We start from the raw sequence: 23,824 nt of genomic DNA, 5'->3' as shown, positions 1-23,824 counted from the left end.
TTCTATTATGCTTTTATGCCTTTGTGATAAAATTTCGGAATGTGAACTAGTGAATCTCTGCCAAAAGACTTTAGATGAGAATAGAACCCCAGGACTCCCAACTATTAAAAATGATGTTAACCACTGAGCTATCTACCTCCACATCTTGATGAAAGTCCATGTATGAATGTTTGTTGTCACATACTGTATCATACAGGGTGCAAATAGCCCAGCTGTGTTGCCAAGGTTATTTGCACCAGGGTGCAGATAGAAACTCCATATTTTTATTCACCATGTAGAATTTCCAGTAAGACCTTTATTTCAGTATTGATTATGTTGGTATTCTCATACTGTGTTCCACAGTGGGTTCAGCCTGACTCTGCTGCTGGGGATGCTGGGGCTGTTGATGCTGGTGGTCATCTGTGGAGCATTGACTCTCCTCAGGCTGAAAAAACATAGTAGGTGTATGAATAGTGTGTAATTTCAACTCAAACACAATTTGTAATAAGCAGTGGGCTTTTTAGGAATAATTGTAAGTGTAAATGTATGTCTCATGAAATAAATGACACACATGTACGGTATATACAGGACGTGCTGCAGGCCCTGGTGAAGCTGTTTTTGAGAGAAAGAGTTCAGCAGATTTGGTAAGTGACAATGAGGAAACGTTTTGATATAATTAGACATTATAAGATGATCCATCAAGGAGGAACTGAAAGGGCTAATGCTTATTTTGAAGTCTCACACCGCTGAGGCTGAAGTTACAGGGGGTCATGCAGACTATCATTTAGACCAAGAGAAGGACAAGCAAACTCTAAGACAGCAGAGTCGGGGTGTCGAGGCGACAAAATGTCAAAGACTTGGTCTGTCGTGTGCCATCAGTTTTCTCTCAGCCTTTCATGACAGCAGCATTTCTGCAGCATTGCCATCTGTGACAAACAGAAGATTGTATTGTAGATATTGTAGGAATACTGAACCACGATGGTAATGTGAATAAATATGCAAAGACATTATTTACACATGTGCATATGCACACACTGTGTCAGCATCCAGAAATAAATGGGTAGATACCGTAAACTGGAAATAGCGAAGAATCCTGTTTATGGCCCATGTCTGACCCCTGCTGTTCTTTTGTAGAACAGCAATAGTTCCACCACCTCTCCGTTCCTCCCTTCTATCTACCCATCTCTACATTCAAAGTTTAACAATACATTTCATTTTTTAATTTTGGACACCATATCCTTTATTCATACAATGAATAATTAAATGATGGATAAATGACTGAGCACTAACCAGCATTGTCTTTCGTTCTTATTTTGTTACAGCAAACTTCCCAAGAGTACAGTGAAGTCACGTATAGCATGATAGCTATGACTAATCCAAAGAATGCAGTATGTCTCCATCTCTCTCTCTCTCTCTGTCTCCCCCCCCCCCCCCCCCCACACACACACACACAAACACTTGTCTCTGGTGCACTCTCACGCAAATGCAATCACAAGGTTTCTTGCTCTAAGTGCTGATGTCTGCTCTCTCAACAGGCTGATGACACCCACAGTGATGTCACCTACAGCACTGTAGCTGCACACAGTAGAGGCCTGAGAAAAGTATATATTTATGTATATATAAATATATATATATATATATATAAATATATATATAGTATTTCTATTATGCTAAAATGATGAGTGATTTGTTATAGTGCAGCCATTAACATGAGCGTATACCCTTCTGTCTGTGTCTGCACATGTGTACCTGTTTCTAGTCCCTTAGATACCAAGTAGCAGATGTCATCTACAGTGAGGTGGCAACAAAGTGAAGCAAGGTAATTTTACAAATTCGATAAGCCTTTACGAGATTTGTTTAATTCAGACAAAATGTACAGTGAAATATGTGGGGCCCTAATTCAAATGATGGGCAAACTATTCATTTTAACTAAAGCTAATTTTATAAATACACAAAATATATTTGCTGGTTGACCAAAATGGGCAAGACATTGATGTGGAAACATTGATTGAATTTGCACCACTTTGCCTGCCAAAGAAATGAGAGCCCATGATTGTGACTCGAGCTTCTCATGTCTCTCCTGTAGATGGCAGAGATGTATAGTAACGAAGTAGAACTACTTAAGTACTCTACTTAAGTACTGAAATGCAGTATCTGCACTTTACTGGAGTATTATTTTTTTCTCCTACTTCTACTTTTACTTCACTACATATTTTTGATGAGTATAGTACTTTTACTCCGATAAATTTTTTATGTGCTCCATCGTTACTCGTTACTGGTGTGTCGGTCACGAACAAATCTGTTCCGGATTGCTCACAAAGTCCTAGTCACACTGATGCGTGTCACTTGTTGACAGCACGATCTTAGCTTTCCAATGGGAGTAAATAGTTGCTGTAATTAAGGGTTCGCGAGAAAATCAAGGTGAAGTTAGGCTACACGAGAAGCATTCATTTGTACAATAAGTCATTCTCAAGTAATCCCGTTTTTAAATTGCAACATTTCTTCTTGGTCTCCGACTTCAGTCTGTGTAGCACCCCACAATAACTAGCCTACTACTTGAATATTGTGTTCTTCCACTTGTTTGGTTTTAGAACATTTATTTAAACTACATAGATTACATAGAAAACATAAGCATCACCTCCACATATTCCTATGCATTATGCCTATTCTAGACTAGCCGGATAACCTACCACGACTGAGGCCTAATTACTCTCATGTTCTTTTAAAGTGACAGGCACTCAATTAGACAATTGACATTAAAGATAAATGTAAGTCAATATGACAATCGTGTAAAATGTGAGTCAAAATAAAAAATCAATATCAAATACTCAACATACTATGTATTTTACCTAATTGTGCAGATCATAAATAGGCCTAATGTAAACTTCATATGAATTTCAAAATGTTTGAAATGCAAACATATGATATGAAGCCACCTTTTCACTGAGTGTGGGGAAGTATGCCTTGTAATGTCTGGTCTCCACTGGTGTGGTGGGGCTCCCATATCAAATCAGTATCAAAATTCTTAACTTGTGACACTATAGTCTTATCATGTATTTTTCATGCTATGGCTACTGACTGATGCATTAGATAGATAGATGACTACAGATGATCAATGATTCTGTATACCTATTATTGTATTAAAAGTGAGTTGTATCGGTCATAACACCCCTACAAATGACATTGGGAAACCCATACAGTTACAGTATATTTATTCACCTTGTTTAACTACTACCACATGTTTATAGCCTAGTCTAGGGCCTAGGCTATGGCCCCCGTGTGTCTGCCAAGGGGCCTGCACTGAACGATTGTGCTGATACCTTTTGCACCCATCTCGTTCGCAAATCAGCTAATTACACAATACTTCTACTTTTACTTCCAGTACTTGAGTAGTATTTTAAAAAATAAACTACTTGCAATACTTAAGTACAAAACATGTTTAATACTTTAGTACTTCCACTTAAGTATGGTTTTTAAAGAGCACTTGTACTTCTACTCAAGTCACTTTTTTGATATAGCACTTGTACTTCTACTCAAGTCTGGATCTCTAGTACTTTATACATCACTGGTAGATGGCAGCATACTGATTCTTCAGGACTCACAAGAATTAAGAAAAAAATCAATGAGCTGATTTGAGAATTGTTATCTTAATGTGTTTAATGTTTGAAATAATTCAAATCAATGGACATCTTTGTTCTTTGTACTGTATGTTTTTCCCCCCTGCATTCTTGAGTTGAGGGTTTATAACATTGTTTTTCATGCTAAACATTCCCTGATTGTATACATAAACAGTCTAACAGTTGACATTAAAATAAATGCCGAGTTAGTTGTGCCACTGGGTACGTGAGTGTTGAGGGCTCAAACAATGCTCTCAATGCTCAAGTTCATGTGTAGAGACACACTGATGATACTTCGGCCAAAGTTTCATGTTATGTTGAGCCTTCTTAGTGTTTTAATAATAGCGATTTTGACACGATCATGTTCAAAAAACGACAAAGAAAACATGGACAAGATTAAAAGTGATGCCTCTGACGTAATTATGCTTTTAAGCGAAGGTTTGACTCGGGTGCATTCACAAAAACACACTATGATGCATTTTGGCTAATCTTTACATATTGTTTACATATTTTACAAGTTAACCTTTACATATTCTTAATTAATGTTGATCATCATTGTAGTGAATATGTTCACAGTAGTACGCAATCTCAAAGTGGCAAATATTACTGTCAAAAGATGATCAAATGCACACCTATAGTGATATCTGTTTGTGTCATGCTCAAGTCTTTGTTAGCTGGTATGTCAGACATTGATAATAGTTTGACCACAAATCCTCAGCAGAACAGAGGTTACTAGCTTTTCCAAAATCACAGAAGTAACGATGACGCTGATGGAATGACAACAGCAGAAAGTAAGCCAGTGTTATTTAAACTATATATACCGCAAAGCGGTACAAAATATGACTGCCGTGGAGCACAGTGGTGTTATACATGAAATGAGTGGTTATGGGATGGCTTGACATGGCCCCTTAAGACCTTCATACAAAAACAAGGTGGTCCTCGAGATATTCACAGAAAACCTGTGTCTGGCCACCTAAAGGCCAGTTGTGGTATAGTTGCATAAATTAATGTATTGCATGGCCCCCCATAAATGGATTTCCACAAAACTTGGCATGCAGTCAGAGGGTGTCAAAATTATCCTACACTGCCAATTTCTTGCAGTTTTGACCATGTCAGGTCAGAAATACCTGCGATTACAACACCTCATTTTTGCTTTTTCATGTTTAACTAGCTACACATGAAATGGTTACAGGATGCGATGACATGGCCCCTTAAGACCAACATACAAAAAAAAAGGTGGTCCTCCTAGGCCCTACGGTTTTCAAGATATTGTTACGACGCTCTCTGTCTCTAGCAGCCTGCGCTACCGCGGAGCCTTGGCTGGGTGGAGACGAAGTGGTGCTTGATTGCCAATTAAGCCGCATCTGGGCGGAAACAGACTTTAAAGCCCATCCTACCTGACCCTCACTCTCTCTCTTGACTCAGACACACATAGACTCATATTCACGACATACATTGATACACGCACTCACTTTTGCATACATTCCCATTTCACTACATTACAAACGTTCTCCACACCCACATCGATATTCTTGCCGGCCTTCCAGTCACTCACTACACCTCAGCCAGTTAATCCTTCATCCCCTAGACATACTTTTGGTGCTTATAATAAATATTTTGTGATAAGTTTATTCGGTGTTGGTCTCCCTTTCATGTGTTCGGTCCAAACGAGCCTGGGCCGTAACAATATTCACTGAAAACGTTTCCATTCCGCGTTATCCATGTGTGGCTACATGCCCACCAAGTTTCGTGCACCAGAGCGCCTCCCTCCTGGCCACGATACCTCCTGCAAAACGCCGCCGCCACCGTCATCGCCCTCCTCGACTGATCCCGCTGCCGACTGCCTTCCATCGTTCTCGAGCTACGGTTCCCGATGCTGATGTCTTTGATGAGCGCAACTATTCCTGATCGAAGGACTGTACGATTTTCACCTGTATGAATGTGTCCGAAGTATAAATAATCCTGCGGTGTCTGGTTAGTGATTGCTGCTGTTTCTCGTCAGCTGCCAAGACGTCAACGACTGGCACTCTGTCTCAAATCGCGTACTTCCGTGAGTACACTTTCATGCAGCACCCTATGTGCACTGTGCACAGGGTCACTATCTTTGAAAATCCTGTGGTTAAGTGGTAGTACCCTGAAAATCCCTGTAAGGACCGGACCTGCTTTACTGTGCTGGGGGTTAGCCACTCCCTCACAGCGGCCGTCTTCTTCGGGTCTGTGGCCACCACGTGTTGACCGACTGTGTCCCAGATACCGCACCTCCCTGCAGGCAGGCTGCATTTCTGGGGCTGGAGCTTCAACCTGTGGGCTGCAAGGCGCTGGAAAACTTGTTCTAAATGGGCCAGGTGAGTATCAAAACAAGGAGAAAAGATAGTGACATCATCCAAATAAATGGATAAAAAAAATAATTCATCTGGTCACCCAGACACTATTGCGTCAACCACTGGAACGTGGCTGGGGCATTGCACAGGACAAAAGGCATCCTCTCAAATTTACAGAAGCCTAATGGTGTCACAAAGGCCGTCTTGAGGATTCACTGAATAACAGGCCACCTTTTTTGGAGTTCTCACCAATTCCTCAATCCGGGGCAAGGGAGAGGCGTCTTTGTGCATCAGCTGGTTCCGTTTTCTATAATTGACGTAGAAACGCCATGATCCGTACCTCTCCCGCACCAAAAACAACTGGGGCCTCCCAAGGGGAGGAGCTCTCTTTGACCACACTGGTTTCCAGCATCCCTTGTAGCGGACCCAGTAACTCAGCATACAGACTGGGCGGGACAGGCTGATGCCTTTCTCTTACAGAGAGTGCATCTCCCGTGGGGATCTGGTGTCTGACGGCGCTGGTTCGGCCTAAGTTGTCTTCATGTGCCGTGAACACAGTGGACCACTTAACCGGCAATGCCCTCAGCCGACTCTGTTCCATCTGGATCAGACCTACCCCTTGTCTTTCCCCTTGTAGGCCCAGCACAGGGTGGTCCTCTGCTCACTCCTTTTCCACCGCCTAGACCGCTACTTCCACTACCAAGGGCTCTGGATGTGAAAATAGCAGCTCTGATTGGCTCCTCACATCTTCAGCACCAACCTGGGCCACATCGGCTAGTAGGGGCCCCTGGGGAACCTGAATAGCGAAAGGCCATGATACCTTGGTGCTAGGGTGACCATACTTGGATGCACCAAGTAGGGTGACTATACGTCCGGATTTCGGGAGGTCAGTCCGGTTTTCGTGGCCTTTGTCCTGACCTCTCTCATGTGTCCTCATTTGTGCCCTTTTGTCGTCATTTCGGACATAAAAAAAGGGCAAAAATGAGGACGCACGAGAGAGGTCCGAACAAAGGCCACGGAAATCACATTCATGCCAAGGATGTCACAATCAGACCCAAAGCATGAATCTTGGACAATCACAACACAACAGTAAATGAACTCCTCCTACCTCAAAATCCATTACGGTATACTAGATATTCGATTGTGATTCCCTATATGTAGGGAATCACAAGTCCTTTTGCTTCCCTTAGTGTTAGCCATGGAATCTCTACCACCTTTGGGAGGAAAGTCCGGAATCAGTCAGAGTAAACATTGGTCTACTGATATCCAATTGCGTGCAGTGAGATTTTCAAATGCACACTTGGTGCCTCCCATCGAGTGAGGCCATTACATTATTCATGGCCAGACCCTTAATCTGAAAGATTCCAGGGTCTGGTTTACAACCAGGCTACCTGTAAACACTATTATGGAATGCTTTCTTCGCAGCAGTGCTGGTTGAAAAGGAGGATAGGATAAACACACACGGTAGACATGGCATGCGCATGCACACACAGGTACGCGCACACAGACACACACACACACACGCAAGCACACACATACACACACACACACACACACATATAGACACAAACACGTACATGCACGCACAAACCAACACATCACACCCACAGGCACACACACGCACACACACACACACACACACACGCACACATATATAAAAACACACACATACACACTCTCTCAAGCAAATACACACACGCACACACACATAAAACACTCACACATGTTTTGCAGTGTGGAGGTGTACATGCTCACTGTAAGAGCAGCTTTGGAACATTTGCCATATGATGTGTGAAATGTGGTGAGCTTGCAGCTGGAGGTGTGAATGCACTCACTGCAAGAGCAGCTTTGAGAACCTTTGCGTCATGCAATGTGATGTGGTGTGGTGAGCTTGTAAATGTAGGTGTGTGGGTTACTGTCTGTTCTTTGTTTGTTTCTCTCGGCCATGAGCTGACCATAAGACCACAAACCATGCACAGAGTATTTTCCACCTCTTAAAGTATAAACCAGGTAGCAATGCACACATACTGTAGTACAACATAGTCCAAGCATCAGTTTTGCTCATTTGATTTGCGTGTGTTTATTTCATATCATATTTGTTGCTATCTCGCTCTTTTTTACTTCATCTGATTCCCTATGTGTAGCCACTGCTCTAATTTGTTAAGTATTTGAGTGGATGAAGAAATGTGGCCCTGTGAAATCTTCCATTCTTCAGTAGACTGTCTGTCTGGAGTTACTCGTTCAGACTTGTAGGTCGGGTCAGGAAATAATCTATTTGAGTCAATTGGAATTAAGTCTATTCAGTTCATAGTAGTACTAAGGGAGTTCAGTGAGTGTTACATATGGTTTGAGTTTACACAGTATTACCAATATTCCTTGTAAGCCTACATGTCTTCAGCTTGGTGAATGAATAAATTCAGTTTATGGTTCAGATTACAAGTGTTGCCGAGGGCCATTAGTTGTGTTTGGAGGATCTTTAGATTAAAACTGCCAGTGTCAACTGTGAGTGACCTTGAATAACGGCAGTTCGGTCTGTAAAATAAACAAAGGAACTTTAAAAAAAAAAAAAAACTCATTGCCACCTCCTTCATACTGTACACAAGTCTCACAACTTGAAACTGCTGCTGTAACGGGCGAATCTCAACGAAGCTCGCTCATTTACACAAAAGTAGAGGAAGGAGTAGGAGATGGAGACAAATTGACAAGCGTGATTTATTTTTGTGGAGAGAATGTGCTGGACGGGGTGGCGGTCATATTTTGTACCGGGTACATGTAAACAGGTGTGCTAAAACAACTGGGTACATGTAAACAGGTATGCTAAAACAACTGGGTACATGTAAACAGGTGTGCTAAAACAACTGGGTACATGTAAACAGGTGTGCTAAAACAACTGGGTACATGTAAACAGGTGTGCTAAAACAACTGGGTACATGTAAACAGGTATGCTAAAACAACTGGGTACATGTAAACAGGTGTGCTAAAACAACTGGGTACATGTAAACAGGCACGCTAAAACAACTGGGTACATGTAAACAAGCATGCTAAAACAACTGGGTACATGTAAACAGGTATGCTAAAACTATGCAGGTGGTCAATCAGAAGTGTCTGTGCTGGCTGAAAAGCCCTCCAGGAAGTGTGTGATATAAAATTGTGTCATGGTGCATTGTGTGTCCTAGTCCAATCAGAATACTTTTTGTCATTCAATGCACTGAGAGCAGGAAGTCCATAAATGAACCCCTCACTCTGATCTTCATCATTTCATGCCAACATGGCTGTCTCATCATCCACCTTCATCACAATCTTTTGTAAGTACATTTCCTCAAATCTGTAATGATTTACATCTCATTTGTATTTGCACTTTGTTTTAAAAAGTATTTACATATAATTGTTAACATATTTCAGGCATTTTCCATGTCAGTCAAAAGAGCATTGGTGGAACAGAAGTGGAGAGAAAAGTCCGACCAGGGGAGAGAATCACTCTTTTCTGTGACTGCCGCATGCGTGATGGTGATGATCTTCAGCTATCATACATTATCTGGAGCAGACACTACTCTCATGTCAGCCAGCCCCCATTTAGAATTTCTTCAATGGGAAATAACTCTCCTTCTCATCTAAGCTTGATAAGGAACCCACTGAATAATACGTACGATCTAGTGGTTGAGAACATCACTAAATATGATCTAGGGGTTTACTACTGTGGCTATACCTGGAAAAAAGGGAAACAGAAGGAGAAGCATGGAACAATGTTTACCAGGCTAACTTTTGAAGGTAAGCAATGTAACCAAACCAGTTTGATAAATGCCATTAAAACATTTAAACTATGGAGGTTTCTAGGCAAAATTGACGAAATTATCACAAGACATTCATATGAATTCACAGTGAGTTTTTAGGCCAACAAACATTATGGACATTTTCTATCTATGACTCATTTTAGAATCTAATATAAAAATAAAAGAACACACACAGTAACATGGTGAGCAACATGCATTATGCTACAAAAGTCTGAAAGTGCACATACAAATATTAAACCTGTGCTGTACTTACTACAAGACACTGACTTGACTTGCTCTTCCTCCTCTGCATCAACAGAGCCTTCCAAACCTCCACCTCCAGACTGTCAGACTGTGTGGTCGTTGTTAGCCATTTTGTGCCCAATAAGTGCTCTACTTTCTGCCCTCACATCATCTGCTTGTGTGCTCATTCTCAGCAAAAAGACAAGTAAGCTTTTCTGTGATATACTAGTCTTGTGTCATCATATACATTACATTCTCACATGAACGAAAACAGACCATTCTAACTTTAACTGTACCTGAGGGTCCAACAAAGAATTATTCATATTCAAATAGCATATTTATTAATTCTGTCTAATATGAATGTATTGTGAAATTAGTAACGTTAAATGAAACTGCATCATTTGAATTAGATTAATTTGATTTTAATCAATGTCATGTATTACTTATTTAGATCATTAAAAAGCCATCAATTACGTTACATGTAAACTTGCAGAGTTACAGTAAAAATTAATATGCAAACACTTTTTGAAATTACTGATGACAAGATCACTATTTAGTATTCCCGATATTTCGGTCTTACTTTCGTAACTAGTATATATATATATATATATATATATATATATATATATATATATATATCATATATCATATAACTATATTTATATATATATATTATATCTATATCATATTATTAGTTTTATATGTATATTAATATAATACATAGAGTAGTCTACCTACTTTTTTGTGTGCACATAAAAGAACAAGTAACACAGGACCAGAAGACTATTTTTTTACAAAAAAATGTGTGGCACATGCTGACTAAAAAAAATAGCATAATAGTACAATTATATTGCAGCTTCTTTGTCATATGCATATGTAGTATTTTGAGTGGTGGGCAGGTCTGTGATAAAATGCAGTGCCATATTATGTAGAGAAATAGAATATGTTGTACATTTTGCAGAATGTGTCTTTCTTTTATATCTTTTAACAGGTTTCCATAACTGTGCAACTAGTTAAGATTGTACACACACACACACACACACACACACACACACACACACTTTTTTGTTCATTTTACATTACGAGAACTGTAAACTGTGCTGTGGGATGTGTGAGACGTGATATGTGGTTGTTTTGTTTGTTTCTAGTGCAAACTTTCCATTTCCATTGAAATTGTTCCACATTTAAATTGAGACAAATTACAAATAATTTTTCAGTGCACACATTTCTTTAATAATTCACAGAGTCAAATAAAGAGGTTGCTGACATTACGCCACAAAGGACAGTAGAGGTAGTCTGGCTCTGCTCCTTTCTGCAGGTTCACTCTCTACCCTCTCTCTTTCTCTCCCTCCTCTCTCTCTCTGTCTCCCTCTCTCTCTCTCTCTTTCTCACTATTATTATTACATAATGTCATGGTGCTGTGAAAACAATGTAAGCTTTTTATCTTGTTAATGAGTTTGCCTCATCATATCTACTCTAGGAAGCAGAAAGCGCAAACTACGCTGCAATTAACTTTGTTGCCCATCAACACAATCGCACACCGAGACCCAAGAGCACCCTAAACACGGACAGCTGTACCTACTCAGAGGTGAAAAGGAGCCCAGTTTAAAAAGTGACTTGTTAGTTTTGCAACTGCACTATATGATGGTGTTACATGATATATTTCAGCAAAGTGAATTTTTGACTTTGTTATCATTGGACACATGTAGCCTACAATAAGCGTGTTATAAGTAATGTGCAGTGCTTAAGATGTCAAAGATACCATTTATGTCAGTTAATCCAGTTGTTACAGTATCAGAAAAGCAAGGCTAGTACACTTTTTTAGCATGCTCAGAATACAGTATTTTCAAAAAAGTATTTGTAAATGTATTATAAATATGTTTTCTGATACAAATATGCTGAAACATGTTAACGTGCATGGACACACAATGCATTTCATTAGCATGGATGCTAATTAAACATGATTACATAATGGTTTATCCTTATTATGTCTTTCTAAATGTCTCCTTTGCATGACAGTCATTTGGTAATTTGGACATTTTGGTCTCGCTGGAATTCCATTAGAGCATGTAAAAATGTGTTCACTACTTTTTTTCTGTCTGATGAGAACTGAGGAACAGAGTGTGGGGATTAAGGCTGGATAGGCCTGAAGAGGTGAGGAGGAATGACAGATTTGTTAAATTGACCGTCTGGGATATCAGTTTTTGGATGCGGTTCTAATGAAATCTTTGAGGACATTGCACTAAATAAATAACAATGCGTACAAAGTTTACAGTGCAGAAAGTGCAACTCTTTATGGCGTTGGTGTTTTGTCACGCTGGTGGGATTATTACATTTAGAGAGTGCAGCTCTTTATGGCGTAGGTGTTTAGTTATGCTGGTAGGATTATTACATTTAGAGAGTGCAGCTCTTTATGGCGTAGGTGTTTAGTTATGCTGGTAGGATTATTACATTTAGAGAGTGCAGCTCTTTATGGCGTAGGTGTTTAGTTATGCTGGTAGGATTATTACATTTAGAGAGTGCAGCTCTTTATGGCGTAGGTGTTTAGTTATGCTGGTGGGATTATTACATTTAGAGAGTGCAGCTCTTTATGGCGTTGGTGTTTTGTCACGCTGGTAGGATTATTACATTTAGAGAGTGCAGCTCTTTATGGCGTTGGTGTTTAGTTATGCTGGTGAGAAGTTGCTATGTCGGTGGGTGTTACAGGCGTGCTTTGCCCCCGGCTCACTGGAAGCTCACTCTAGCCAGCCGCAACAAGGCGAGAGGGAACAGCTGTGGGCGGCACCGCTGTGAAGCATGGTGGAGGGCGAGGGTGAGAAGAGGGTGAGAAGAGGAGGAGGAGAGGAGGAGGAGAAGAGGGTGAGAAGAGGGTGAGAAGAGGAGGAGGAGGGGAGGAGAAGAGCGTGAGAGGAGTGTGAGAAGACGTATTGTAGCTCTTCGACTCTGGCGTGTCCACTACTCATGTAGAGTCCATGCACGCAGGCCAAGTGCTCAGGTCAGCAGTGGTGCACTGGGGGAGATGATATGCATGTCGGCGCACCCCGAGTTACTAACAGAGTTAGTGGGGGACCCACAGGGGCAATGTGGCCTTATGTGGGTGTGAAGGGGAAGGGGAGGTGTTTTGTGTCTCCTTTGTTGTTGTTATTGTTGTTGTTTTGTTTTCTTTCTTGTCATTCCAATTCAAAGTTCAATTCCCCTTCCTGTGAGGTAGTGGCAATTCAATTTAACTTCTAACTCATGAACTGAACCGAGGTCAATTCCAAGATGCTGAATGTTGCACAGCCATGTTAATTACGTGCCTGACAATGTAGCCCAAGACATGAAGTCGTCCTTTTTCATTATCAAGTGACAGTGCAGATGTAACCCAGCTGAGACAAATGAGGAAGTGGACGCTCTTCTTGCACATTGATGCTACATAACAAATTGATAACAGCCAGGCAGACTAGCCAAGGCAACACAATATGGTAACCAACAGAGAGAGTCCAAAAGAGGAAGAGAGACATACAGCCAGACAGATGGAAGCTCTGGGCTGCCTCAGAAACCCTAGATATTACAGTAAAGGACCGAGAGGGAGGAGAATACACTTCAGAGGAATATATACTGTAACTTAAGTTATGAAAACAAAGTAGTATCATGATTAGATTAGCATGAAAAATACTACAAAATGTGGATATGTAGTAACATGATTAGCACATCCATAAAAGCATGCACACTGTAAAACAGGATATGGTTAAGGCGACACTAAAAGGAGAAGTAGAAACGAGCAGACTGCTCAAAAGACTTTCATGTGGCACGTAGTCATAGAACACTCAGACTTTCACCAGCAACATGGACTTCACTATCCTCATCCTTCTCACAAACCTTCAAGGTAATTCTGAGGTCATTATGAGATATCTCATTATATTTATCTTTTTCTTGCTGTGAAATGGTCAGCTTGGGATAGCAAGGGCCTTACAGTAAGTTATATGAAACCCTACTCCAATACAAGTATTAGAGAAACCAGAGCAGAGCTGCTGTTTAATGACTGTAAGTGTGTAATGAGGATAAATGCCAGGATTTTGGGGCATCCAAGTGGAAAGATGAAGGTTCAGTTGGAAGAGAAGTCATGCTGAGAGAGAGAGAATGTGTGTGTGTGTGTGTGTGTGTGTGTGTGTGTGATAGATAGATAGATAGATAGATAGATAGATAGATACTTTATTGATCCCCAAGGGGAAATTCAAGAATTCAAAATTCATGTGTGTGTCTGTGTGTGTGTGTCTGTGTGTCTGTGTTTGTGTGTGTGTGTGTGTGTGTGTGTGTGTGTGTGTGTGTGTGTGTGTGTGTAATATTTTTGTAAAGACTTACTGTAAATGTTCCTCTAGGCATCTTTAGCATCTCCTCAGTGAGCGAAGTACCAGTGGGAAAAGGACAGACCCTCATCATCCCCTGTCACTACAATGCAGCATATAGACATGAGAAGAAGATATTTTATGGTTATTATTATTATGGTTCTTATGTTTATTATTGGGATTGGCGTGTTATTGTGGACAGTGGACATTTGTCTCAATCAGATAGAGTTACAATGTCAGATGACCCAGAACAAACTGTCTTCACTGTCACAATGAGGAATGTGGCGGAGAGTGATGAAGGCTCGTACCAATTTAATATTGAAGGAAGCAGTCGGGATGAATACAAGAATGTCTACATATCAGTCAAAGGTAACAGCACTCACACATTTATTGTAGCTCCCTCTGTGTCATTCCATTGAGCAATCAAAAACTAACATATAATAAGATGATAATATCTCCACAATAATATAACAACACAATATTGGACATAAATGTAATGCAAATTCTTTACATCTTGATCAGATTCTCCAGCACTCTATGTTCCTAGTCAAGCTGAGACCGGATACGTGGATGGGAGCGTCACAATAAATTGCTACTATAAGACCGATGCATGGAAGAAATGGTGCCGGATTGATGGTGCCTGTGCCGATTGGAATTATATAGATGGAATGCGAGTGGACATGAGCACTGATGCAGATAAAGGAGTGTTTAAGGTGATTATGACACGTCTACAACTGAAGCACACTGGCTGGTACTACTGCTCTGTGGGAGACCAACAGATGCCTGTGCACATCACTGTCATACAGAAGACAACTACCCAGAGAACACAGCAGCCTGCAATCAACACAACCACCACTAGAACAACCAGCACAGGTAGACAAGTTTAATCTCACTAGAGGTGGAATAGATCAATCTTTATTCACAATAGTACTTATAAATAAATAAACTTATAAATAAATAAGCCATAATAAGTTACTATTGATTATTTTCTCATCCTGTCTCGCCTTCTACCCTTCAGTTGATTTCTCTTCCACATCAACCACAGATGAGACCCATACTCAAAAGTAAGATTTTATTTTCATACCTTTTTAATGCCTCACATTTATACCTTCTATAATTGTATAACTTTTTTTTTATTAACTCTTTTTACTTCGTCCGACAGAAATGTCATTCAGGAAATGGCCCAAGTTTAAACATAAATTCATATAATTATATTTATGGAGATATGACACTTCTCTCTTTCAGACTTTAACGTTACAAAATGAGCACATGATACAGTACCACCTGCAATTAATCTAGGAAATAAGCATAAAAGTTCCTGTTTTCAAAATTATTTTTAATCACCATCTATGATTTCCTCCTGAAAGGATTCCTGATCTTTATTTCAGTATTGATTATGTTGGTATTCTCATACTGTGTCCAACAGTGGGTTCAGCCTGACTCTACCGTTGCGACTGTTGTGGCTGTTGCTGCTGGTGGTCATCTATGGAGCATTGACTCTCATCAGGCGGAAAAAAAGGAGTAGGCTTACGAATAATCTCAACTCATACTAATTTGTAATAAGCAGTAAGGCTATATGAATAAATGCAAGTGTAGATGTATGCCTAATGAAATGACACATGTGTATATACAGGACGTGCTGCAGACCCTGATGAAGCTGTTTCTGAGAGAAAGAGTTCAGCAGCTTTGGTGAGTGACAATGAGGAAACGTTTTGATATAATTAGACATGATAAGATGATTCACCATGGAGGAACTGGGAGATGTTAGCGATGCTCATTTTGACATCTCGCTGAAGCTGAAGTTACAGGCAAGCAAACTCTAAGACAGAAGAGAGTCGGGGTGTTGAGGCGACAACATTTCAAGGACTTGGTCTCTTGTGTGGCAGAATCAGTTTTCTCTTAGGCTTTCATGACAGCAGCAATTGTGCATTTTTTGTGTGTGTGTGGTTTTTTTGTTTTTTTTACGATTTTGTCAGAAGACTGAACCAGGATGCTAATATGATTAAATATGGAAATACATTTACACATGTGCATATGCACACACTGTGTCTACAGTACATACAGAACTAAATGGGTATAAGCTAAAGAAAGTGGAGAGAGCGATGGGTCCTGTTTATGGCCCATGTCTTACCTCTGCTGTTCTTTATGATAACAGCAAGTTCAATGTGTTGGCCATTCTTTGTCAAAATGCCTTTTGGCAGGAGGGCGCTGGGGGAAAGCAGCTGCAGTGTCCATACCGTATTCGTAACCATAGTGACCATAGGGACCAAGTCTCAAATCCAACGTGTGGTCATTTCCTGATATCACCCTTCTCTCTCCCATTCGCCTCTGTCACTCATCACAGGCCTATCTGAATAAAGACATAAGGCCATCCAAAAATACTCATAAAAATGATTCATATAAAAATGAGTTGTTATTGTACAGTAGATATAGTTCCACCATCTCTACATTACTGTAATCCCTCTGCTCTGTCTTACTTACTATCTTCTTCAGTTATACATTCAAGGCTTAACCATTTAAAATGTAGTTGCTTTATTTTTGTTTAAACACCATATCTTTAGTTCATAAAATGCTGGATAGTTAGTTAATGCTGGATAGATGACGGAGCACTAACTACCATTGTCTTTTTTCTGATTTATTTATTTTGTTACAGCAAAATTCCCAGGAGGACCCAGAAGTCACTGACAGCATGATAGCTATGACTCCTTCAGAGAATGCAGTATGCCTCCATATTTCTCTCTCTCTCTCTCTCTCTCTCTCTCTCTCTCTCTCTCTCTCTCTCTCTCTCTCTCGCTCTCTCTCTCTCTCTATCTCTCTCTCCTTCTCTCTCTCTCTCTCTATCATACACACACCCTCATGCAAATGCGTTCACAAGAGTGAAAGTGATCGCAACTAAATTTGCCATTATAACTAAACTCCACATTTGCCACTGGACATAGATGACCATTAGTGGACAATTGATTTTTAAGATTTCTTGAGCTCTAAGCATGATGTCTATTGATATTTCTTGAGCTCTAAGTGTTGATGTCAATTCTCTCAACAGGCTGATGACCCTCATGGTAATAACCTCCTGCACTGTAGTCACACACTTAAGAGTATTTGTATGTATTTCTATTATAAATGATCTGATGAGTGATTTGTTATAGTGCAGCCATTAACATGATCTTATACCCCTCTGTCTGTGTCTGCACATGTGTACCTGTTTATAGTCTCTTAGATAAGTTGCAGATGTGATCTACAGTGAAGTGGCAACAAAGTGAAGCAGGTAATTTTACAAATACAATACACCTTTATGAGATTTGTTTAATTGAAACAAAGTGTAAAATGAAATATTTCATCTTAAGAGGCCCTATTTCAAATGATGGGCACATTTTTAGTTTTAATTAAGGCTAATTTAGTAAATTATATTTATATTTACTGATTGATTATAATGTGCAAGGCATTGATGCAGAAACATTGATGAGTCAGCATAATGCTTCCATGCTACACAATAGCTGCTACTGTTGCTATTTCATGCACGAGAACTTTGATTGCTGACATAATGTGCACTTTGCTTGCCTAAGAAATTAGGGCCCCTGATATTTTCACTGACATAGTTTGTGACTTGAGCTTCTCATGTATTTTCCTGTAGATGGCAGCAGATTGATTCTTCAGGACACACAAGGATTACATATGATAAACATTTCAATGAGCTGTCTTGTCATTTTGGATCTATTTTAAGCTTAATCAGAAAATGATTGAAATAAGTCACATAATTGAACATCCAAGTTGTGTTTTTTCCCCAACATTCTTGAGTTTGGGGCAGGGTGGGAATTACACCAAGGCCATGAGGCCATGGCCGCCGTTGCCCTACACTTTGGCCTTGATGCCCTGTGAAAAAAAACCCATCATAAGGCCACAGTGGCCTTTATGCCCCTGACTTAGGGTTGCCAACCATTCAGTATAATACGGAATCGTCCCGTATTTGACACGTAAAAGTCTTGTTCTGTATTGAACTGATACGGAACGCTCTTTGCTCTTTGAGTGAAATTAGGTCGGGTGCTTCACCTGATAATTTGCTGCGCAATTGATCACGCATTCCCGGACTGACGGAAAAAGAAAGCAAACGCAACCAAAGTCTGCCATGATTGGGCCTCAACTTAAAGAAGTTTGAGGCTGTGTTAGTGTTTCTCAAAGCCTACAGCGGCTAGCGGGTCTATGTATTTGTGTCGAGATAACCCTGAAATGTAAAACCATCGAATGGCCTTGCCCCTAAAATGACGAAATTCCCACCCTGGTTTGGGGTTTATAAAACATTGTTTCACATTTATTCTAACATTCCCTGATTGTTTACGTAAGCAATCTTACAGTGGAAAAAAATAGAAATGCATATATCAAGCTGCAGCAAAAATAGTTGGTTGGCCAATCAGTGAGGGGCTCCAGAATCCTGTTTGATTTGCATTGGAATCAATGAGCATCAAACAGGCTAATAGGCTCACTGGAAAAAAACGCCATGCCAATCTCTATGGTGAAGGGTATGTGATGATGTGGGGCTATTTTAATTCCAAAGGTCAAAGGAATTTGATTTTTACTCTTTTTTTTTTTTTAATTAAGGCATTAAGATAAATTGTCAAATGTTGATTTTATATTCCTCTTTGTAAGCAACTTTAGCATGGTATCAAATACATGTCGTATGGTAATATTTACTCCTCTGTATCAGCCATGTAGAGGCGGTAGACCTTAATGGTATGACGCAGTGCATAACCCAAGAGAAACATCTCTACCTATAATGTAGAAATAACAAAACAATAACTAGGCTATATCACAAAAGACTCTGCCATTGAATGGTAAAACAACAACAACAACAGCAACAACAACAACAGTCTCGCTAACCCTTCCCACCTGCTCCATGCCTCCACTGAAGCTCACCTGACTCTTTTCTTTTTAAGTTAATTCATAGGTTTCCATAGTTCTGCAACAACTTAAATGCATGCACACACACACAGAGACACACACACACACACACACACACACACCCACACACACACACACCCACCCCCACACACACACACACACACACACACACACACACACACACACACACACACACATTCTGATTGTTTTAATTAAATTGATTTATATTGCTTTATATGCTAAATAAAACGTTGTATTTGCTGTTTATTGGAAGCTTATTTGTAAGGTGTTTGCAATCACACTGAAAAGACACAGGGTGTATAAAGGCCTGAACACACCAACCCGATAATCGACCGTCGGGCAGTCGGGGGCGGTCAGTGACTCGAGTCTGTTTGGTGTGTCCCGTGCCGTCGGCAGTTGTCGTCGGCATTGGGGCTAATTTTGGCCAGTTTTGGCCGACTTGACATGTAGAGTCGGCCAGTGGCTGTCGGCCTCAATTACCAATCTGATTGGTTGAGTCTACTCTTTGAAACATCTAGCAGAGGACTTTGTTTAAAGTAACCATTCGCCATACATTCAGCGATGTAAGTAACTCATGTTGATAAACCTTCTTAACTATTTTTGCTAGAACTAAGTTTCTGAACGTGTGTTATTTCAGGTTATTACCCATTCACTTTTCGTTTACTGTGCTAATATTAGCTAGCAAGCTAAAGTCCTAAAGTTCTTAGAAAAGTGTACAGAGAAAAATATATAAATTCTTCTTTAAAAAAAAATGGGATTAAACAGGTTAAGGTAGAACTCATGAATAACATAAGGTTTCGAAAAAACAAGCCCTGTACTTTTCAGAATTGATGATTCTCATACAGATCATTTCCTGACCCGACCTACATGCCTACATGGCATTCTTCTGAGGAATGAAGGTAGAAGATTCGACAGCTTTCACCAACTCAAAAATACAGCAAAAACGAGAGATAGCAACTTGTGAATAAACTCAGCATATGCAAATCAAGTGAGCAAAATTGTTGCTTGAGCTGCTTTGTTCTATGTGTTCAGTGACTACATGCTAGCTACTTGGTTTACACATGATTTGGGAGAGGTGGAACATTTGCTCAGCAACATGCTCTGTTTGTGGTTTTTGGTCTTATGGTTAGTTCAGAGAGCCAAAAAAAGAACGGACTGTAACCTACCCCTATTTCACACCTCACAGGAGAGAAAACTGCCTTTTGCTAATATGACTGTACACATCTCCAGTAGCAAGCTCACCACATTTCTCATAATATTTTCTCCGAGCCTACCTGGGTCAGGTTTTCTAACAAAGACAGAAAATGTTTCAAGTACTATACATTTCTTGGCCTTTCCCCCCGAATGTCTTAAGAGTCTTAAGCTTGATAATGTAGCTTAACTAACTATATAAAGACTACAGTAGGTAGCATGAAACCAAGCCGTGTACTTTTCAGCAACACCACTGCAGCCCCAAACCACCACCACACACACACACACACACACACACACACACACACACACACACACACACACACACACACACACACACAAACACACACAAACTTTTGTTTGGCCTGAAAAACCTTCCAGGAAGTGTGAAAGTGCATTGTGTGTCCTGTTAACGTGCATGGACACACAATGCATTTCATTAGCATGGATGCTAATTAAACATGATTACATAATGGTTTATCCTTATTATGTCTTTCTAAATGTCTCCTTTGCATGACAGTCATTTGGTAATTTGGAAATTTTGGTCTCGCTGGAATTCCATTAGAGCATGTAAAAATGTGTTCACTACTTTTTTTTCTGTCTGATGAGAACTGAGGAACAGAGTGTGGGGATTAAGGCTGGATAGGCCTGAAGAGGTGAGGAGGAATGATAGATTTGTTAAATTGACCGTCTGGGATATCAGTTTTTGGATGCGGTTCTAATGAAATCTTTGAGGACATTGCACTAAATAAATAACAATGCGCACAAAGTTTACAGTGCAGAAAGTGCAGCTCTTTATGGCGTTGGTGTTTTGTCATGTTGGTGGGATTATTACATTTAGAGAGTGCAGCTCTTTATGGCGTTGGTGTTTAGTTTTGCTGGTGGGATTATTACATTTAGAGAGTGCAGCTCTTTATGGCGTAGGTGTTTAGTTATGCTGGTGGGATTATTACATTAAGAGAGTGCAGCTCTTTATGGCGTTGGTGTTTAGTTATGCTGGTGGGATTATTACATTTAGAGAGTGCAGCTCTTTATGGCGTAGGTGTTTAGTTATGCTGGTGGGATTATTACATTTAGAGAGTGCAGCTCTTTATGGCGTAGGTGTTTAGTTATGCTGGTGGGATTATTACATTTAGAGAGTGCAGCTCTTTATGGCGTTGGTGTTTTGTCATGCTGGTGAGATTATTGCATTTAGAGAGTGCAGCTCTTTATGGCGTTGGTGTTTAGTTATGCTGGTGAGAAGTTGCTATGTCGGTGGGTGTTACAGGCGTGCTTTGCCCCCAGCTCACTGATCTCTAGCCAGCCGCAACAAGGCGAGAGGGAACAGCTGTGGGCGGCACCGCTGTGAAGCATGGTGGAGGGCGAGGGTGAGAAGAGGGTGAGAAGAGGAGGAGAAGAGGAGGAGAAGAGCGTGAGAGGAGGGTGAGAAGACGTACTGTAGCTCTTCAACTCCGGCGTGCACACTCATATGGAGTCCATGCACGCAGGCCAAGTGCTCAGGTCAGCAGTGGTGCACTGGGGGCGATGATATGCATGTCGGCGCACCCTGAGCGACTAACAGAGGTAGTGGGGGACCCACGGGGGTCAATGTGGCCTCATGTGGGTGTAAAGGGGAAGGGGAGGTGTTTTGTGTTTCCTTTGTTGTTGTTATTGTTGTTGTTTTGTTTTCTTTCTTGTCATTCCAATTCAAAGTTCAATTCCACTTCCTGTGGGGTAGAAGAGGCAATTAAATTTAACTTCTAACTCATGAACTGAACGGAGGTAAATTCCAAGATGCTGAATGTTGCATACATGTTGCATGGTAATTATGTGCCTGACCATGTAACCCAAGACATGAAGTCGTCCTTTTTCATTGTCAAGTGACAGTGCAGATTAACCAGCTGAGACAAATGAGGAAGTGGACGCTCTTCTTGCACATTGATGCTACATAACAAATTGATAACAGCCAGGCAGACTAGCCAAGGCAACACAATATGGTAACCAACAGAGAGAGTCTTATAGAGCAGTGGTTCTCAAACTTTTCACAATGAGTACCACCTCAGAAAACATTTGTCTCTCCAAGTACCACCATTATAGCAGCATTAAGAAATGTTAAATAAATGTCACTACAATGTGTATCCAATAAACAGAAGGCCATTTTTATTCCTAACATTTAGCCTGTTTATTATTGGCTGTTATTCAAAGGCACAACTGCACTTACTTGATACTCATCAAGTGACAATGTTAAAAACTGTGATGTTACTGCACTAAAACAATTGCACTGAAGGTCATCCTATGAGCCCGACGGACGCAAAGTTCGTCAAAAAACACCCATTCTTCACTGTTATATTGCTCCGCGCGATTATTAGTCATAATTACTCGCGAACCCGGCATCGCACAGACATAACAAGCATATCAAATGAAAGAGGAGAAACAGAGCTTTCCATTGATACCAAAGATCGATTGCTTTATGAAAACAGACGAAGTGACAAACAAATAATAATGTCATAGCCTATAGGCTACCATTACTCTCGTTTGATTTAGCCTACTCGTGAAACCGCTATCAGAAAGATATGGAACGCATGTCAGATGAAAGAGGAGAGCTGGAGCTATCCACAGATAACAAATACAACCTAACTAGGCCATAAAACCGACGAAGTGACAGCAAAATAATAACTTAATTTACCTCTTCCCTTCCTTGCCATCACTGTGCAGTTTAGCTCACGTTAAATCTCGGAAACTCCCGGCGTACCACTAGAGGGAGCCCGCGTATGAAATAGACTAGTGCCCTATATGTGGAGAGCAGAGCCATAGATAGAGTGAGTTGCGACACTCTTTGATGTTGCCGCCACGATCAACAGTTCCAAAAAAACCTGTGCTGAATGGCTGAATCGCAGGAGGGGGGGGTGTACTTCTGATGCTGGAAGGTGTAATCAATTAACTCATTGACTACTGACCAAGAGATTGGCTGTAAACAGTTCCAAAAGCCCCATAACGAGGAAATAGCCTGGAAAAAGCGCTGCCATTTTTTCCTATGGAGGTCTATGGGAGTGTCGCCACTGTTTTATCTACCGCTCTGGTGGAGAGTATCGCCAACTCAAATCATGGGCGCCATCTTTACTACCGGAAGTGACGTTCGTCTTAATGATGGTCAATAGGGCGAATATGACATGTTGAAACAAATAGCTTAACATCGTCATAAACAAGCCTATAAATGTTATAATGTGCATCACTATCCATTAAAGGGATAGTTCGGGTTTTAAGACACGAAGTTATATGGGTTCCCTGTAAGCAACGTTGTGCATCAGCAATGACTTACCCCCCGACAGCGTCCTGTGAGCCGAGATCCAGCCGGTTTTTGATGCTGAAGAAAGTAGTCCGGCAAGTTTCTGGGGTCACGAAAATAAAGTGTTTTTCTTCTCAAAACCATACGTGTTCAAAAGAGTGATATATTTGCACCACAAAAACGTTGTCCAGGAAAA

The 23,824-nt window shown here is 40.6% G+C and overlaps 2 protein-coding genes and 1 long non-coding RNA gene across 3 annotated transcripts; all 3 read left to right on the top strand.

Annotated features, from left to right (window-relative positions):
* Positions 1–1,300: 1,300 nt before the first annotated feature.
* On the top strand, positions 1,301–4,091 carry LOC134066397 (uncharacterized). The gene is made up of 4 exons (XR_009936419.1): positions 1,301–1,367; positions 1,515–1,580; positions 1,739–1,798; positions 3,552–4,091. It is a non-coding gene; the product is annotated as an uncharacterized LOC134066397 (long non-coding RNA).
* A 5,094-nt stretch (positions 4,092–9,185) lies between these two features.
* LOC134066509 (uncharacterized) lies at positions 9,186–11,861 on the top strand. The gene is made up of 5 exons (XM_062521869.1): positions 9,186–9,222; positions 9,320–9,685; positions 10,007–10,135; positions 11,175–11,221; positions 11,411–11,861. The coding sequence occupies exons 1-5, from the start codon at positions 9,186–9,188 to the stop codon at positions 11,537–11,539; spliced, it is 708 nt and encodes a 235-aa protein (XP_062377853.1). The 3' UTR covers positions 11,540–11,861.
* Positions 11,862–13,735: 1,874 nt separating this feature from the next.
* On the top strand, positions 13,736–19,259 carry LOC134066396 (polymeric immunoglobulin receptor-like). The gene is made up of 10 exons (XM_062521723.1): positions 13,736–13,798; positions 14,292–14,627; positions 14,781–15,131; positions 15,277–15,322; positions 15,685–15,779; positions 15,892–15,947; positions 16,912–16,977; positions 17,302–17,317; positions 17,468–17,523; positions 17,890–19,259. Exons 1-9 carry the CDS (start codon positions 13,759–13,761, stop codon positions 17,473–17,475), a joined length of 1,014 nt encoding a protein of 337 aa, XP_062377707.1. The 5' UTR covers positions 13,736–13,758; the 3' UTR covers positions 17,476–17,523; positions 17,890–19,259.
* Positions 19,260–23,824: the final 4,565 nt, after the last annotated feature.

This window comes from Sardina pilchardus, chromosome 19 (genome assembly GCF_963854185.1).
Source record: "Sardina pilchardus chromosome 19, fSarPil1.1, whole genome shotgun sequence".
In the NCBI taxonomy this organism is placed as follows: Eukaryota; Metazoa; Chordata; class Actinopteri; order Clupeiformes; family Clupeidae; genus Sardina; species Sardina pilchardus.
Note: the sequence above shows the minus strand (reverse complement) of the source record. Positions and strands in the feature narration are given on the sequence as shown.

Coding starts and splice junctions, on each gene's coding strand:
- LOC134066509 (XM_062521869.1), top strand. CDS start 9,186: ATGGCTGTCTCATCATCCACCTTCATCACAATCTTTT. Junction 10,136..11,174: donor CATTCTCAGCAAAAAGACAA/GTAAGCTTTTCT, acceptor AATAATTCACAG/AGTCAAATAAAGAGGTTGCT. Junction 11,222..11,410: donor CGCCACAAAGGACAGTAGAG/GTAGTCTGGCTC, acceptor TATCTACTCTAG/GAAGCAGAAAGCGCAAACTA.
- LOC134066396 (XM_062521723.1), top strand. CDS start 13,759: ATGGACTTCACTATCCTCATCCTTCTCACAAACCTTCAAG. Junction 13,799..14,291: donor CCTTCTCACAAACCTTCAAG/GTAATTCTGAGG, acceptor ATGTTCCTCTAG/GCATCTTTAGCATCTCCTCA. Junction 15,132..15,276: donor CACTAGAACAACCAGCACAG/GTAGACAAGTTT, acceptor TCTACCCTTCAG/TTGATTTCTCTTCCACATCA.